Source organism: Saimiri boliviensis, chromosome 10, assembly GCF_048565385.1.
Source record: "Saimiri boliviensis isolate mSaiBol1 chromosome 10, mSaiBol1.pri, whole genome shotgun sequence".
NCBI classification, from domain to species: domain Eukaryota; kingdom Metazoa; phylum Chordata; class Mammalia; order Primates; family Cebidae; genus Saimiri; species Saimiri boliviensis.
In genome coordinates, this window is record NC_133458.1 from 4,382,052 (window position 1) to 4,400,679 (window position 18,628).

General features: G+C 50.3%; 1 protein-coding gene across 4 annotated transcripts in view; it reads right to left on the reverse strand.

Moving 5' to 3' along the window:
* The window catches only part of DPP6 (dipeptidyl peptidase like 6), a 1,161,897-nt gene that overhangs the window by 114,803 nt on the left and 1,028,466 nt on the right, over positions 1 to 18,628 (reverse strand). For all 4 annotated transcript variants that reach the window (XM_039472700.2, XM_074378865.1, XM_039472699.2 and 1 more), the window contains exons 11-16: positions 16,083 to 16,206; positions 14,379 to 14,417; positions 8,785 to 8,892; positions 7,940 to 8,031; positions 6,951 to 6,998; positions 4,870 to 4,988 (exon numbers count right to left, since the gene is read on the reverse strand). In XM_039472700.2, coding sequence (XP_039328634.1) covers positions 4,870 to 4,988; positions 6,951 to 6,998; positions 7,940 to 8,031; positions 8,785 to 8,892; positions 14,379 to 14,417; positions 16,083 to 16,206 — 530 coding nt within the window. The remainder of the gene's footprint in view (positions 1 to 4,869; positions 4,989 to 6,950; positions 6,999 to 7,939; positions 8,032 to 8,784; positions 8,893 to 14,378; positions 14,418 to 16,082; positions 16,207 to 18,628) is intronic.

Here is an 18,628-nt window from a genome sequence, read left to right on the forward strand (position 1 = left end):
AATGTTGGTCTAGACTACACATCTGGGTCCACTTTAATATCTACTGAGAAATGTGGAGAAAAATAAAATTATTTTAAATTATCTTGTTTATTAAATGGGTTGCTTGTATTCACTTGATCATGATTCACAGGCTGCAAAAGATTCCATTGCATAATCTAAGAACATTTCATGTGCTTTTTTCTCAGGCTGTACCTTCTGCCTGGACTGCTTTTTCCCATTCCAAATCCTACTTATTCATTTTTATTAAATGCCACCTCATCATTGATGACTTCCTTGAGTCTCCTCCTCCAGAAAAATGCCCCAAGCGATCCAAATGGGTATAATCATTTTCTCCTTTAGGATTTCATAGCAATTGATCTTCTCATCCCTTAGGCAATCATCACCAATTCCTGCTCAGCTTTCCCCATGGCAGGCCGAGGCTCAGCTTGAGGGTCTGCTAAGTCAGTTATTACCGGTAAGTACTTCTAGGTTCAAAGAGTTGGCTGCTGCCGTCTCTCCATTTACTTTGTTGTCTTTGTAAATTTAAGCCTTTTCAGAAAATCTCTTTTTATAAGTGAGATTTTGGTTACCTTCAGGGGGAAAGTTTAATTTGGGCATTCAAATTATGTTAGCCAGAAAATAGCTTATTATGTAAACATTTTAAAGAGCAAATTTGTAGAGAAGAGGGCTGGTTTATGTTTACCTTAAGATGAGGCAACAGGCTAAATATTTAGATAGATCTTAAATGAATCAGGAAACTTTAGGGTGACAATTTCATAATGACAAAGACTTCGGTTTCTTAATCAAAGAAAGGCAGAGTGGAGACTGGATTAGATGATCTAAGATCTATTTCTATCTTCAAATTCTATGAGTTTGTTTGATTATTGTAGGGATCCAGGCACTGGGGGGAGAAGCATCCCATCCTGAAGGTGAGATTGTGGAGGTGCTAAATAGGCCAGGTCAGTTGTGTGTCATCCAATATGGCCATACCTAGGGCCTGGGTCAGTAGTGTGTGTGACCCAGTGTGACTGTGCCTGGGTTCCGGGTCAGTCGTGCATGTGACCCGGTGTGGCTGTGTCTGGGTTTCGGGTCAGTTGTGCGTCTGACCTGGTGTGGCTGTGCCTGGGTTCCGGTCAGTCGTGTGTCTGACCCGGTGTGGCAGTGCCTGGGTTCCGGGTCAGTCGTGTGTCTGTCCCGGTGTGGCTGTGCCTGGGTTCTGGGTCAGTCCTGCGTGTGACCCGGTGTGGCTGTGCCTCGGTTCTGGGTGAGTCGTGTGTGTGAACCGGTGTGGCTGCGCCTGAGTTCTGGGTCAGTCGTGTGTCTGTTCCAGTGTGGCTGTGCCTGGGTTCTGGGTCAGTTGTATATGTGTGGGGTTGTATCTGGGTCCCAGGTCAGGTGTGTGTGTGTGTGTGTGTGTGTGTGTGTGTGTGTGTGTGTGTCTGTCCTTGTGTGGCTGTACTTGTTCTTTGCTTCTGTTTCTCTCCCAGGCATGAACTATGAAGCCATCTCTTCACAATAACTATTTTCAGACCACAACACAAGCCTTGAGAATATATAAACATAAAAAGAATCGTGAATCCTCCCTGAGACCGAAGGCCAGTGGCAGACCAGAAATCTTCACAGGAGCCACCCTACAGTGCTCTCTAAACACTCTTTGTCCAAACAGCTTCCCAGCACGGGGCTGTGTTTCTGTCTACCATGGATTCCATGTTTACATCCGCCATGTGGGAACGGGAACTTCCCTGCCTAAATCTATGGCCTGGGAGAGCCTTTTTGATTTCTCCCCAGGGCTGCAGCTTATGGAAACTGAACCATTGTAGCTGTCAGAATGAGTCATCCAGACTAAACTTGAGCTTGAACTTAGCAGGGAGCTATTACCTCTGAAGGGAAGCAGAGAAAGGGCCAATTAACAAATAAGGACCGGGTGAGGTGCCTCACGCCTGGAATCCCAACACTTTGGGAGGCCAAGGCAGGTGGATCATTGGAGACCAGGAGTTTGAGACCAGCCTGGCCAACATGGTAAAACCCTGTCTTTACTAAAAATATAAAAATTATATATTCCTGCAATCCCAGCTACTTGGGAGGCTGAAGCAGGAGAACTGCTTGAACCCGGAAGGTGAAGGTCGCAGTGAGCTGAGATTGTACCCATACGCTCCAGACTGGGCGACAGAGTGAGACTCCGTCTCAAACAACAACAAGTGAGCTGTTGGATTCTGGGTTCTGGGAGGGTCACCACGCGAAGCAGATGTTAGTACACATTAGGAATATGACCAAGCAGCCCACCCTCAAACCACAATTTAAACTTTTTTTCTTTCCCCTCTCCTCTTCCACCTGCTCCCAGTCTTAAGAAACAACTTTGAGACAAGCGGCCTGTGTGTCACTGTTCATCCTGAAACACAGTCTCAGAATGTGCTGTGGCCTCCCCTCCCTTTCTTCTCCCATTCTGAGCTCCCTTATGCACATTTCCTAACCCAGATGCTTGCTGAGCACATACCACGCTCTCCTGGCTGGTCATGTATTTCCTTAAAACCTCCAGGGTCAGATCCCGATGGAACCAGATACCTCCAGAATTCTCTCTCTAACAGAAGATTACTTCAAGGCTGAATCCCACTCATGGCTGAAGAGTGGCTACAGGACTGACTGTGATGAACTGATAACCTGGTAGGATCCGTGATGGAGCCAGCCCCCACACCAAATGGGACAACAATTAGAGGGGCCACCACAGCCAGTCACACCCTTGGCACCTCCTAACCCACCAAGAAGCTCTTCTGCATTTCAAACCCTTCTTTAAAACAAAACAAAACAAAAACCCTGCATTTCCTCTGCAAGTTGGAGAGTGGAATTGTTTTCTGCTCTTCCCCTTGCTGGCACAGATAATAAAGAAATACTGCTCCTTCATATTACAACCCATTCTTATCTTGACTTCTTCCCATGCGTGCCAAGCAGCCAGACCCTTCTTGCTGGTTACAGTAAGAATCCAGAAAATACAGATCCATACTGTTGCTGTCTTGACCAGTGCAGACCTCAGATCCCAAAGGCTCTGCCTCCTGCCGAGGCCAGGCCAAGCCCCTCTGGTAAATGACCTCTGCCCCTGACTCAGGACTTCTACGATGGAGGCCCGTCGCCTTTCTCATTCAACCATTGTTGCCTGGGGCACTCTTCTTGAAATCTATTTCAAGTTCTCGATTGTATGTTTCATCATGACCTCCTGTGTGTTGAAGCTGCCTCCTGCTTCTGAGACAGGATTCTGGATTCTGATTTTGTAGCTCCTTGTAGGATTCTCTAGCTCCTAGTGGGTCTGCTTGCTATGTTTTCCCAACCGCTATGCCCCACCAATCCCTGTGATTTCCCGGCTTCTTATTTCCCAAGGATCTCATTCCAGGGAGTCAAGTGTCACTGGTCTAGGAACCGGGAGACCCTGATGCTGGTCCTCTCTGTGTCACTGGCTCATCGGGAGTCAGGGAATCCACTCAACTTCTGGCTTAGGGTTTGCCATCTGATACGTGAAGTGGATCAATTAGATCTTAGGTTATTTGCCCTGCAGTACTCTGATTTCAGATACTTGGGGGCCTCCTTCTTGGGAGGCACAGAGAAGAGGAATTTGGGACCATCAACTTTGAGGGGACTGGGGCACTAATGTATTTCAGATTCCCCCACCCCCGCATCCCTCCATGGTCCCCCTGCTGTCTTAGAAGAATGTCAGGGGATGAACTTATGTTGAGCAAGAGGCCGAGTGTTCCTGCTCTGTGGATTTTCAAGATTTTAGATGACACTGGTAAAAAGAGAATGAAGCCATGAAGCCACGAGCTCCCCAGTAGCTAGCAAAGGCACTGGGCTGATAAAAGTTGTGAATTCTCCCCCTATGGCTTAGGGAGCTGAAACTCTAACTGAGGCGTGAACTGCTCCTGATCTCAATCTCTGCCTCTAGCATATTTTCATTCCTTGAGTTCATCACAGGAGAGCATGTTTTGTTATGACCATATTTACGATGACTTACCTTTCCATGGGTTCATATTGTATCTTTCCAAGATACAGGATAATAAGCAAAAGTATCCTTTGTATCCTGTAGGCAACATGGCCTACTCTTTTGTGTATGCTGGTTGGTGTGAAAAAACTCTTGCAGTTTGGGATAAATTATCAATGAATTGGGACATAGAAAAAATATTTTTTTCTGAGACTTCTTTAACCCAAATTCTCTTTTTTTGAGACAGAGTCTCACTCTGTCACCCAGGCTGGAGTGTAGTGGCACAAGCTCGGCTCCCTGCAACCTTCGCCTCCCAGGTTCAAGCGATTCTTCTGCCTTAGCCACCTGAGTAGCTGGGACTATGGACATTCACTACCACACCCAGCTAGCTTTTGTAGTTTTAGTAGAGATAGGGTTTCGCCATTTTAGACAGGCTGGTCTCGAACTCCTGACCTCAGGTGAATCTGCCCACCTGGGCTTCCCAAAGTGCTGGGATTACAGATGTGAGCCACCACACCTGGTCATATTCAATCATCCTTAAATATGATTGAAAAGTTAATCTTCGATTTTGTTTTACCACCTTTAATAATGGCTTAGGCTCACCTCTGTGTAGGATATTTACCCCACCTAGCTCATGGACTACGTTTTGTGGACAATGGGAGACAAACTGTGGGATCACCAGCACAGCACACACCGAACGCTCTGAAGCTGGATACCTTTACGAAACGTACAGTAGCCCCACTGCACCAGGCTTTGTGGGGGTCCAGTCATCCTGCCCCATGAGCAATGTTACCAGGAGGCTGGATCCCCACCTGCTCTGGAACACGCTGTGCTCTCAGCACCGCCGCCGCCACTTCCCTGCAAGTGTGCCTGCCAGGACTCCCGCGTCGGCCTGAAACAGGCTTGACGGGGTGGCAGGAGCTTACCTTCGCACTTGAGCAGGAAGAAGTCCATGCTGTGGCTGAAGGAGGCACTGAAGTAGGTGCAGTTCTCAACCAGGTCGCAGGACAGGCACTGCCTGTTGAAGTTGCCCACCGTGTTGGCACTGGAAGAGCAAACAATGAAGGTTTGCCATGAACCATGAACGTGGGTGGAGAGGAGCTGCCCTCCCCTCTGGGTGGGGAAGGTGGCGGGCTCTCTCCACGAGGGTGTTCTGCAGAGCCCTGCTACAGATCTCCCCCACCCTCGGGCCTTTCTCCATCTGTCTCCCTGCTGGAGCCCGAGACTGCCCAGCTCCGTTTCCACCTTTCTTGGCTAGTGGGTCCCTCCCACTCTCAAGAAGGCTGGCACACGGTCGCCTACACCGCCTTCTCCGGGCCTTGCAGGTGGCCTGGCGTGAGGAGCACGGAGCTGTCAGTGTTATGGTCTAGCACTGTATCTCTGAGTGGATGACTAGCCATTTGAGTACAGCAGACAGGGTGACATTTCTTCAAATTCTCTGGAGTTCCAGATGCTGGCCTGTGGCCAGGCATGGGCTCCAGCAGCACCAGTGGGATTGAACTCTGGCAGCTTCCTAAAGCCACGTCCTCTGACCGAGTGAAACCGCTGAGAGGTCGCGCTTCCCACTCAATGGAGCTAGACAAGTGGGAGCTTGACGATTTACCCGGGACCACTGTGGTCCAGTGTCCTTTCAAGTCAAGAAGGCCCAACACATGCTCCCTAGAATGGAGAGATCCTAAGGTACTGATCTATCTGGAAGAATTTCTTATCTGAACATTTTGCCCTGGGAAGGTCTCCTCTAAACACAGGTTTCAACATGAAGTCTGTTGTTCCAGGAGTAAAGACATTTCATGGGCGAGGGAAGAAAGACAGCCTTCTCATTCTGTAAGTTAGAGGACAGGGCCCCAGGCAGCCCCTCACTTTTATTAACTGGTGACATGTGGATGTCAATTTTCCTAGTAGACACACCATGACGGACATCTACACAGAGAAGCTGTGTACACCGGCTCCCGCATGCTGACTTCATTCTCTCCTTGCAGCTGCTGAGGGCTGCAAGGGAGGGTGCATTCACGGGGGGCGGGGTGGCTTTCCAGCGTTCCCCTGGAGGGTGGGGTAACAGGCATCGGCTCCATTTAGACAACGCACCACTGGCCTCAAGCCTCAGGTGTGCACTGAAGAACACCCTCTTCAGCGGTTTTCGGCTGTAGCCCACCCACACAGAGGCACGGGAGGCAGCAGATGCCCCCTCCTCACCGCTGCGGCCCTGGTAGAAAGTGCCCAGGGCTCATCTCACTTCACAACCCAAAGCCTCCTTCAGTGAGAACAGTGACTGGGCAGATGACAGGACTGAACATTGACGAGGGACACGCCCTAGAGAAAAACCCAGACCCCTCCAGGGTCCAGACCATACAGCGTGCCCAAAGTCACACCGTTGGGCTGTTGAGATGGAAAGCTACCTTTGAGGCCTCATCATAAATACAAGCCTTTTTACTTTATAGCCATAGAATATTTTTGATTAATCTTTTTTTAAATCAGTTTCATTTATCTACCCTGATCCCAAATAACTTCACATTTTTTCCAAACTCAGGAGCTTCAGGAACGTGCTCCCCTTCTTCCTCAGGGCAGAGTCCCCCACTGCGAGCTGCAATGCCCGACAGCAGGGCCGACCCCCTCACACTGACCCACGGGTTCATTTCCAAACCAGACTCTGCTCCCTACAAAAACTCAGTGGGTATTGCCGCAGGGGCAGAATTCCTCTGGGTTGGCGTTGAATAGAGGTGAAAAGGAAAGACGAGTAAAAGTCTGTCAGTTAGCAGAAGAGGAAAGTGGCTGACGGGGAAAACCCAACTCAACAACAGCAGAAGAATAAAGCCTCAAAAATCTCAAAACTGCCCCTTTGGTGGCCTCTGCAAGTTTCATTACTTCTCTCCAGACTCTACGCTACGCCTCTGTGGTGGGGTCTGTCTTTGCTGCCCGCCTTTCTGAACAGCTGAGAAGGTGCAATTCTGCAAAGCCCAGACGCCCTCCTAAGTGGGGGAGCCCTGTACTCAGGGGGAGTCCGAGCTACCTGTAGAGGTGTCGTCTCCGAGGCAGGTCCTCCGTGCTCAGGAAGTAGCTGCAAAGGTCAGAAAGGTGCACAGGGTTAGTTCGCTCCAGGGCACGTCTGCACTTCACATGCCTGGCACTACCTCTCTGGACACTCCTCAGGGACTGTCGCCCATGGCCTGCAGGGAGTAGCTCCCCTGTTCAGGTCCAGCTACACCTGTGGCCAGAGCAGGGGATGGCCAGACACTTGAGGGCTGAGGGACACCAGTACAGATTCCACTGGCTCCAGGTGCCCCCTGCACTGGCCTCTGCTTCATGGCCAGAGGGTACCGTGGTTGGGGGTGACAAGCACCTGAATGTGGATGTGGAATTTTTTTTTTTACAAGATCACTCACCTTCTGGAGGGCAAGGATCTGAGAACATTTAAGACCAGTTCAGATACAGAGCCTGGCCCAATCAATACTTGTTGATTCCTTTTCACCTAAGACCTCCCAGTGCAGAAACCTTGGCTCTTACCCTGGAAGCAGGGAGGTGAACGGTGCCTCCTGATCTGAGCCAAATCCACCTGCTACCAACTGAATAACCTGGAGCAGATTACTTCTTTTTGTTTTCATTGACTTATTTTGAAAATGCGGAAAGCCGTAAACTCACCTCATGGAACTGCTGTATTCCATGAGATAATGCCTGGAAAGCAACTGGCATAGCACCTGGACTAGTGAAGACTCGGTCAGTGTCAGGGCCACCCTACCGCTGCTGCCAGCGGGCTTCACGCCCGGGCTGGCTGCAAGCCCAACTATGTCCTCAGGACGCCGCAGCTCTGCAAGTTGGGCTGTTGAGATGGGAATCTACGCCACATTTTCACGAAGCAACTAGAAGCTAGCGATGCTGCCTGAGGAGGAAAGAGGAGCCCTCCCAACCCCGGGCTCCTGCGCTCCGTGCGCGTAACCGACAAAACTAACAAATGCGTCCCACCGGCCAGTAAGATGGGGCGGGCCCCTGGTTCTCACTCACATCTTATTCCCCTTCTCGTCGTAGGCTAGGATCTTGGTGACGTCCCAGTCCCCGGAGGTGATGGACTGGATGTTGTCGTTGCTGCTGTTGGGCTGAAACACACAGACATGGCATCAGGAGACGCTTCCTCCGTGAAGCTCCCTGACCAACCCCAGGCCTGCCTCTCTTCTTCCTCAGGTCAGAGTCCCCCAAAGCCAGCACTTTGGCAGCCCCATCTTGCAGGCGTGAGGCTCCCTGAGGCAACCTCTGTGGGGGACTGTGACCCCGGGATGTCTACTTTTGGTCCTAAATTCATGTATATTAATCTGTAAAGTTCCCTACTCAGGGATGCTCTGTTCCTACCCTGCCAGACCCCAGAACCAGTGAGCAATGGCTGGTAGTGGCCCCATAATAAAAATAATGCCTGCATCCAGCTCCAGAGGAGACGGAGCCGTGGGAGAGGCTGAAGCCCTGAGGGACGCTGAGTGCATGGAGCCATGCCTCAGGGGGGAGTGTGTCCGGGAGACCCCCAGCAGAGGGAGAAGGAAAGGGCCCCCAGCACAGACGGTCCTCCAATGTCCTCGGCCTGACACTGAACAGGGGACCCCAGGGTCTCTGCTGACCTCGCCAGAAGTGTCTTTCACGCTCTGGCACGTGACCAGATAGAGCAAGGCTCCACCAGGCCTGACGAAAAGCTCTGCACTCGCCATGCTCTGCCCTGCCTTTGGGGGTCACCTGCCAGTTTCTGAGTCCCAGGGGACCTCAGTGTCCACAAAAAGGCAAATGTGCCTGGCCCTAGAGGCTGTCACCCCACGGCCTCTAGCAGGCTAGTTTCTAGTTTAGTCCTGGAAAGTAGCAGGAGGTACCTGGGACGCAGACACCGTTATGTGATAGAATTTTCCTCGTCCTCCCTGGGGGATCGCTCTCACGAAGAAAAACTTTCGGCCATCCTTGGAGAACACGGGTTCTTCATTCTGTGGACAAAGGCAACGGGTGAAACCATGACTAAAACGTCATTTATTTTGAAGAGGTTGAACCAGGGTAAAACACACCCCCAGATACATTTTCTGTGCGATTTCTCACAAGAGGAATAGCTGAAAGAATAAGTGCTTGGTGGGGCCGATACTTTCCTTGGGAATCATGAAGCAACTGTCCTGTTTTCTAAAAGAAGAAATGAGGACTTGAGATGCTACAGCCTCGACGGTGGCAACTAAGAAGGCAGCCCTCAGTCTTTGCAGTGCAGAGACAAAGCCCGGCCGTGTGTGCACGCCCCGCTCCCCAGCGAGAACGGGAACTCTGCTCTCGAGACTCGCACGGGGGTGCTTCCCCCTCAAACGATTGCCCTTCGAAACCAGAGTGTATTGTGAGATTTCTCCACTGGCATTTATTATGTTTCAGAGAAAAACATAATTCTGAACAATCGCAAACCGGATTTTGCCTAAAAACAAAATCTATTCTTTCAATCTTGTCTTTTCTTCTTATTTAATACAACTGATCTCATGCTGAATAGCCCATCAAGAAGGAAGAAAAAAATGAAAAGAAACGTGAGGAGCAATGCCATGGGTTCAGCAGATCCAGCACCTGCTCGGATCCACGGTCACCTTTCCCTGGAAACGGAATCAGCATTCCCAGTCTTCCCTGGGGGACAGGTTCCGGGCCAGATTCAGGGCAGGTGACGCCACCGTCTCTGCCTGGTCCCCGGAAGTGAGCAGCCAGAAGGGCTCAGCCTCCCACCAGCCCCCAGGGTGGACGTCGCTTTGATGGATGAAAAGGGATTTTACTACCACAGTACCTTGGCCTCTCGGAAGCTCAAGTTCGAAAGTTTCGACCCGTGAACACCAATTAGTTGGTTACAACACGTATTTTCTGACTCAGGGAGCTTCATACGAACGCGGGGCTGAGAACTCATGGTAAATAAAGCCCAGCTGGTACACAGAAAACTCATTTCCCCACAGTGAATGAACACATGCAGATATGATATGCCCAGAGAAATAAACTAGCATGTGATTAAAATGACATTTAATCTTCATGAATATTTGCAATAAAATGAAACCTTTAATCTGCAAACATTTATTTTTCTATTTGCCGTTGGAAGCATGGTATTTAAAAGCAGAGAAAGTGGAAAGACCAGCAGTTAATTTCGCTTTTAAAACGCACTTCTATTTCCAACTGTGTGGGGTGGGGAGGGCTGTATTCCCTCACTTTTCTGGGGGAAATGTTTGCATGTTTGGCAGAGAAAAATACTCAAAATAAACGTAATAAATCATTAATTCTGGCCAGAAGCATTGTCCTCGTAATGAGAAGGGCTGCACCATCGTGACGCCATCTCTACCTTGTCACGGAACACAGGGGAAGCCTTTGAGGCTGAGGCCGATTTCTCACGTGGTAAATGTATTTTTAGTGACACAGTGCAAAGACTGCTGATTTTACCCTGGTTCTGTCTCTCGTCTGATTTTGGGGGAAGTGTTCCCCGTGTCTCTGGATAACAGAATTTATCAAACACAGTGCCTGGTTTCCTCAACTCCAATCACAGCACATCTGACAAGAAGGAGCCCTTTGGACTGATGAGAGCTGCTTCATGAGCTCTTCTTAGCATTTTTGCCAGTTTTTTCCATGGTTCAGAGATAATAATTTTGTCCAACCACCCCCGCTTCCAGCCCACATTTTGAAATCATAAAATCAAAATTCCGATTAAAGAAGAAAGACAGTCAGAAACTGATCCATAGAACTTATCCTTCAACCAAAACAATAGGCTCCATGGTTCTACGCCAAACGGAGATGGTTCTGGCAGAGGACCCTTCTGGGTCAGAGTCAGGACTGATTTTGCAGGGTCCAGGCAGCAGGGACGGGGTGTGCATGCGGCAGAGGGCATTGCCTGTTTCTCTGGAATATTCCCAGAGGAGAGGGAACTTGGTGGGTCTCCATACACATTTGCCTCTTCCTTTTGGCTCGTGGGGACTCTCTGTGGGTAACCATACTGTGGGTTCCAGGAAGGGGTTGGGAAGAGAAGAGAGGAAGATGACATAAATGAGCAGGCTTGCTGCAGCCCACCTCTGTTCTTGCACTGGGTCCTCGGAAGCCTGGTAGACCTGAGCAGGCTGGGTCTCCCTGAGGTCTGCAGGACTTTGCAGATTCCTGCCTCTCCTGGGTCAGCTGGGGCAAGCTTCTGTGACCCGCTGGAGACGGACGAGCGGAGGGCATGCGGCCTCAGTGTGTCTCCCTCACTCATGCCTGCAGCCCTCCCAGGAAAACCCCCTTCAGCTCTGTCTGAAGCAGCAGCCAACAGCTTCAATGGCAGCAGGTGGCAGGTCCAGCCTTAGAAAGTTATGAAGTTGTTCTCCAGGGCTTCACAGTTTCTTGAGGGATGCAGAAACACTATGGATTATTTTTGAAAAACAGGATCCATGAATTCCTTTATGAAAAAAAAAATGTCATGAGAAACTGTTTGAAATTAAATCTTCCTGCAGACCACGGGGCTCTGATCTTCACAGGTACAGATGCACAGCCTGTGGGGTCTTCAGATACATCCTGGCCTCCCGACTGCTGCCGTGGGTGGGGTGCCCCTAACCCAGTGCCACAGCCACAGCTGCAGCTGATGGGCCGGCCTGACCCAGGGACTCCCTACCCCAGGAAAACACGCCTGTCACAGAAACTTACATTTCCAACTTAGGACGGCATTGCATACATTTAAACAGCTATTCTAAAAACTTAGCTGTGTGCTTACTAAATGCCTTAAAGTTGACATTTTAAAACAGTAAAAATTATTTTAATTCATGCTATCTTTTAAGTGTTGGCTGGATTTTGCCTGGAAGGATCTGCTTTCCAGATCCCGTTCAGACTGTCTTACCCTGCGCTTCGGTAGCTGTTCTCACACGGACGATGAGACACAGTCACTAACACAGAAAAGTCCTGCTGATGACTTTGGCCCTATAGCCACTCTGCAGAGCTGATGAAGTGAGCACTGGAGAACAGAACCACAGGCCCCACGGGCCTCAGGGACCACGCACTCTGCTGTCCATCCAGAGAGCAGATCCACAGGTGGTCAGCCGGGGAGCCAGCTCCCCCATGAGAATGCTTGAGAGGAACAGAGTGGGCACCTCCACCCTGCTTTACCACAGCCTCACTGCCCACAACGAACAATCACCCCAGCCTGCTCTTTTAAGCACGTCCCTCACCTCCTCCTGTTCAGACCCCAAGTGGGCCTGGCAGAGGGCCACCTGCTCCGTGTCCACCACGCTTTTCCCGGCTCCCACTCCTGCCAGTGTCAGAACACCTCTGCACTGCTTCTGAATGTCTGAGGATCACCCTCACGTCCCGCACCACGGACGTGACGTGGATGTCTCATCTCCCTGTCTAGGCTAAAACGTCTTGAGAGCTCATGCTCTGGCTTATCATTAAAATTGAGGCAAAATTCCAATCACACGCAAGGAAACGTATTAGTAAAAGTGAACAATTCAGCGGCATGGAGTCCATTCACAATGACGTGAGCCACCACCTCTAGCTAGTTGCTAAACATTTTCACCACCCCACAATAAACCCCACATTCATTAAGCTGCTCCTCTCCATACTCCCCCTGTCCTGGTACACCACTGCTCAGCTTTCTGTTTCTATGAGTTTATTTATTCTGAATATTTTATATAAATGGAATTGCACAATAAGGTAGCCTTTTGTGCCTGTTCTTAGATGCTCTGTTCACAACAGCCAAAAGATAGATGCAACCCAAATGTCCAACAAGAGACAAACAAACTGTAATCTACTGGAATACTATTTCAGTTCTTCTTATGGCTGAATAATATTCCAGTATATGTACCATATTGTATACATATGTATATGTGCATAGAATACACCCGTGCATATATATGTATAATATTCCAGTATATATGCTACATACATATACTGGAATATTATTCAGCCGTAAGAAGGAATGGAATTCTGACACACACCACAATGTGTGCTCAGTGATAGCAGCCGACTCATTTTTCGAAATCCCCAGTCTAGCATGGTGTCTGGCAAGATACAGAAATACGGGTTGAACACATTATATAGATAACAGAGTTTAAAAATGATCCTTCCACTGTAATCTCTCTGACAATTTGATGTGAGATGAACATCTTAATACTAGTTTTGATACGTATGCTTCTATGTTTGGTCCAGGTGACATTCAAGAACTTCACAGCATGCTAACGTTCGAGGGTTTCCTAAGCCTTCCCTCTTCCTGATGTCTTCTTGGCTTGGACTTGGCACGCAAGTTGGGACGCGCAAAACAAGGTGGCCACGTGGAGCCATTCCTCTGAATAAGATTGGCACAGCGCAGAAACGGGATACATTTTCGGAGTAGCCCATCCATTGACGAGGCCCTGACTCCTGAGAGAATTACATTACTGATTTCACAGGCAGAAGCAGCAGCCCAGCAGCTGTGGTGCTAGAAATGTTCTTAGAGAGCTATGGTGATAGTTTTGTGCAGCTTTAGTTATTTTCCATAAATAGGATCTACCGTATTGATGAAGAAGAATATCTGTGTCTCTCCACCGTAATTCATGAGACCCAAGTCTGGTTTGACTCTTCCCACAGTCGGTAAGACAATTTTCACGCCCTTAGGAAGGATAAGGAGACAGGAGGCTACCCCAGCGTTTTCACCTGTTCCTCCTAGTGTCAGAGTGTAGAACAAGACAAAAAGATTCCAAGAGAGAAAATACCGATACTTTTTGTGTAAATTTAATTAAAAAAAGTCTTAGAGTGCTTTATCTAGGCTTCTGCTGATGTCTTTTGGTCTCGAGTTCCTAGAGTCTCCTTTATTTTGTGTTCCTTTATCCGAGTTAGGGATGAAGAATCCCCAAGGATGGTTTGCAGCTGTGTCCCTGAGGATGGGTCTTACTGAATCACAGAGGAGGTGACTTCAAATGAGACACCAGCAAAACCACCCCTGCCAATGAACAGGAATATCCACCACTTTTCTACCTGTTGGAATTCACTTGGGGTGGCTGGCAAAACATGAGAGACATATTAGGAAAAGTTATAGATTAATCTCAAACCTTCTGGAATGCCAAAAGGCTTTACTGGGACAGGCTGAAGGTGGCTGGTCCATTATGTTAGAGAAGAGATAGGGATGATAAAATAGTAGATTATGTCAAGGAACCTTTTATAGACTCTTCATTTTCACTTCACCAAAATGCTGGCATCTAACTGCAAGCTGAGGTCTCACCAAACAGTCTATGCTCTGAGGAGCTGTGATTTTCACACGACCCTCCCTGGAACTCAGATTCTCTGGGAGTTCTCTTGGCTGCCGGGGAGAAAGGGAAGCACCATGAGCAGAGCCGACACGCCATCTGTTTCTGCCCGGGGAGCCCTGTGTGATTTACTCTGAGAAGCTGTTCTGCTGTTGTCCAAGCTCCGAGAGCCAGCCCTGGTCCTGGGGTGGGTCAGATATAAGTGACAGGGGACCCGGGCGTGCAGCACTTACCTGTCTGTGCAGCCAGGCCTCACTTTCATCCTCGTGTTTCTGAAACGAAGTAAGAGCATTAGACAAGAGTTTTTCTTTTCTTTGTATTCCTGCATATATTGTGTCTATGACCAACAGTGCAGAAAACAATTTGGCTTCACCTACACGGTCGCTGCACAAGCATAGCGCGGCTGCCATGGCAGCCCCGGGAGGAGAAAAACCCAAGCTCTCCTGTCTGGTGTGTGGCTCAGAGCTAAACACAAGTGCACTTGAATGAGAAATGCCACTATCCCAGCAACTAGGACAACCCGTGGTGGGCAGGAACCCTCTGGAGGAAAATGGCATGTGTGCCCTGGGGTGGCCATCACTGCCCGGGCACGTGTCCAACCGACCACGAACCTCAGGCCACACAGAGTCCGGAGCGTGTGGACACTGTGTCCAGATCCCAGTCTGGAACACTGGGCCACACTCCTGGTGCCAGAAACCCTTTCAAAGGGGCTAAAGCATGTGGGAAAGCAGGTCTCACAGCGCTCCGTGGAAAGGAGCAAACAGAAGAAGAACGAAACCCCAGACACCAAGCTCTAGTTGTGCAGCACACACATCGCCTGGAGACTCCGTGGGCCTGGTGCAGGCGCAGGCTGGACCTCTGGCCCCTCGAGCAGGCCTCTGTGATGGGCTGTAGCAGGAAGCAGCGTCTGCCGCTGACACCCAAGGCTCAGGGGCACGGAGAGGCTGCAGATGACAAGCATTCCCAGCTGCCTGCCTTGAGTCTCTCGAGTCCCTCGTTCCTTCCTTCCCTTCAAGCAAGCTCATCAGAATAGCCTGGAATCCACCCCAGGTTAGAGGGAAGGTCAGGCAAATGACTGCCCATCTCAGAATCGAATCACCAGGCTCAGGACCGCAGTGACAGCTGCCGTGTTAGGAGCCTCTCAAGTGCACGTGCTTGCCAGCCTTGGCCCGTCTCAGCCAGGAGAGAGAAACTTCAGATTAAAAAGGAGCTTCTAAAAGTCCTGCCTGAATGTATTAATAGATTTTATTTGATTTTTACAAAACCCGACACAAGGTGACTTGCTTCTGGGGGCCCTGACGGGGCAGTGGGGTGGGAGCCGTCCCATGGGGTGTGGGTGAGCGCCCGGGAGCACCTGCCTGCTCCCCCGGGGCGGCCTCTTGGACTTGATTTTTCCTTTGCTTACTCTTTGAGCATTTTAATGTCCTCTCCCCTACGTTTACCTCCACTCACTACACACCGAATCGGCCTGAGGCTCCTAGGAACGTGGCTGGCCTCGCCAGGCCCTTCAGGGACCATGCTGTCCCTCGGGGCCACCTGGCCTGGGTTGGGGAGGGACCAGGCCTGAAGCCCGCTGGGGGAGGCGGTCAGTGGGGTCCAGGGAAAGACGGGGTCCCTCTTCTTGAGCATCAGGCAATGAGGAGGACACTCCCTTAGGTGACGGCGGTGAGCGCGGGTAAAGGGAAGTGACACTCAGTGAACTGACGGTGGCGTCCAGGTGCTGGCACTGGGTGACTCCGGCCACTCACGGATGGGTCCGGCCGGGTCTGCGGCGGCACCTGCATCAGCCACGTGGTGGCGGCCACGCCCGGGGCCGGGACTCCCAGCCGCAAGCCCGAGGTTGAGCCGACTCTGGCGCCACCTTGGGCGCATCCGGCCATTGGTTCTTCACCTGTCCCATCCTCCCGCACCCCTGCCACCTCCCCCCAACCCCGTACCTTTGTGCAGACCCCCGTGGTGGCGTCGCAGAGGGTGAGGATGGACACGTTCTGCGCACGGTTCAGCCAGGTCACGGCGACCTTGGTGCTGGTGGCCCACTTCACCATGGTGACGTAGTACTCCCTGGAACCCAAACGCAGCGTGAGCAGCTTGGCAGGAGCCCCCCACGACAGAAGCCAGGGGACCCAGCCCTGGACATGGGGCAGAGCCGGTGGAGACAGAGCCAGCTTGTGAGCTTCTGAAATCCAGTTTAACGATGCTGGGCCGTCCAGTCACCACCTCCTCGAAATAAGCCCTAAGGCACTCGGAGTTGCCTGTCACTGCATGTGGCTGCCTCGGGGTGAGGGGCAGGGGCTGCTCCTTGGGTCTGGAGGTCACATCTCTCCAGCTGATGGCTTGACTTTCTCAGGCAGTCCCAGGCAAATGCACAACTAACTACACCTGTGGGCAGTGAGGGTTTGGGGGAGGCTGGACAGAGAAAGAACCCAAAAGGGGCTGGAGGGAGACCCCAAAGAGTGGCCCAGGGTGAAAAGCATCCCCGCCTGGGCTGTGGAAGGCTCCATTCTCTAATTCCCTCCTCCTTGAAGGCAAAATACCCAGAGACACTCTCCAGCTAATTAGGGAAATTGGTTCACGGCTCTGGGCTTCAGGTGAACTTGGTTTGATATCTTAGGGGTCATGCACCTGATTCTGCCCAAACCTGAAAATACCGCAGGTTCTATGACACTCTCTACTGAGCCCAAGGAGTACGGAGGCTTCTGGGAATTCATTCAGTCACCCAGAGCCCCCCAAAAACCAGATTAAAAAATACAATTTTACATTTGAGAGGAAGCAGAAAGTGTTGAGAAAATTAATGTCCCCAAAAGACTATTCCCAGGTGAATCCCAGAATGTTTCAGAAGCCAGCTAATCCGAGTTCCATCACCCACCCCTGCTCTATCTATAATGAGATCTACTGTTGAGAATGATGACTTTGTGGTCTTACAAGATCTTTTATCACTAAAGACAGCAGCACATTCACTAGACAATTCCTGGCAAGCCAGAGAGGGACCTCACTACACTTAATAATTATTTTAAACAGAAAAAACTAAACAGCCAGGTGCCTTGGCCTGAGCCTCAGTTAACCAGAAGACGAGAGTGCCGTATCTCCCCCGTTCTCCACATCTACTTGTTAATCAACGTTCTTAATAACTTGAACCACAACAGGACCATGCAGCAAAGAGCGGAACAGTGGCAAGCAGGTGAGGGCTTGAGACAGGGGACCGCTGGTGCATGGCCGGGAGGGGGGGACTGGAGCTGCCACTGTGGCCTTGGGGATTTCCTGAGGACATGGTGGGAAGGAGGCGCACACCGTGAACACAGGAGGAGGGGCGCTCAGCTGTAATCCAGCTCTCATGCCTTTCAACCTGCTCCATTTCCGTGAAGTCTGAAATATGGTTGTTTCTCTTCTCAGCATCTGCTCCTCACGCCAGCCCACCCTAGAGCCTGGCCTGCCTGTCCCCAGGGACCTCCCCGGCTCTCCATCCTGGCCCTGGCACTGAAAGGTAGCACGTCTTGCCAGCAACATTCACCAGGGTTCCTGATTTGCTGTTTCACGGCCCAAAGGCAGGGACAGGCATTTATAATGATGAGATTTGGTCATCTCCTGCATTATTTACAATCGTAAGAAAAAAATATATTTCACTTTTGTCCTTAAATATAATTCAAGGTCTGTGCCTAGCACTTGCTTCACATGGCACATTTTAATTTTTTAATGATGTCATAACTGGTCGTTGAGTCCATGCTGGAGGATGCTGAAAAGAAGCCATGGGGACAGATGTGTGCTAAAGCCACGTAGGGCCTGCGGCTGCAGATTCCACGTCCACATCAGGGGCAGTGGTGAAGCCACAGGGTACCCTGCACTTACACCCTCAGCAAACACGCTTCGTCTGTGTGCAATCAAGAAAGAAAAAGTCTCCCGAAATGACTGTTTCCCCCATGCCCTTCATGCTAACTATGAAGAATGCTGATTTTGTTCTCAATTGTTGAGAACAAAATCATCTTCATCTAGGCCAAATATGACTACACACTATTCTCAGTTTTTCTCTTTCTTAATTTGGAAGTGAAATGTTACGAATGAAAATGAGATGGTTGCAAACCTTCTCTTGCTGCTTCTGGAGCAAATCATGCTGGAAATGTCACTAGGCTGAGTACGACCGGATGGAGCCGGGGGCTGGGGTGTGCAGCATCAACAGCAGTGTCATGGCCCACGGAGCCAAGGGACTACTCCCGCTTCAAGCTCTTGGCCACAAAACGTGGACACACAGTGGCAAGCCCACTTCATGGCTTTAGAAGGAGGCAAGGATGTGTTACTCTGGTTCGGTTTGTTATTTTCTAGAAGTAGCAACCACGTTGTTTCTTTACTCAGAGCCTGGTATGGTTTGGCTGTGTCCCCACCCAAATCTCACATGTCAGGGGCGGGGCCAGGTGGAGATAACTGAATCACGGGGGTGGTTTCCTCCATGCTGTTCCATGGCAGGGACTAAGTTCTCACGAGGTCTAACAAG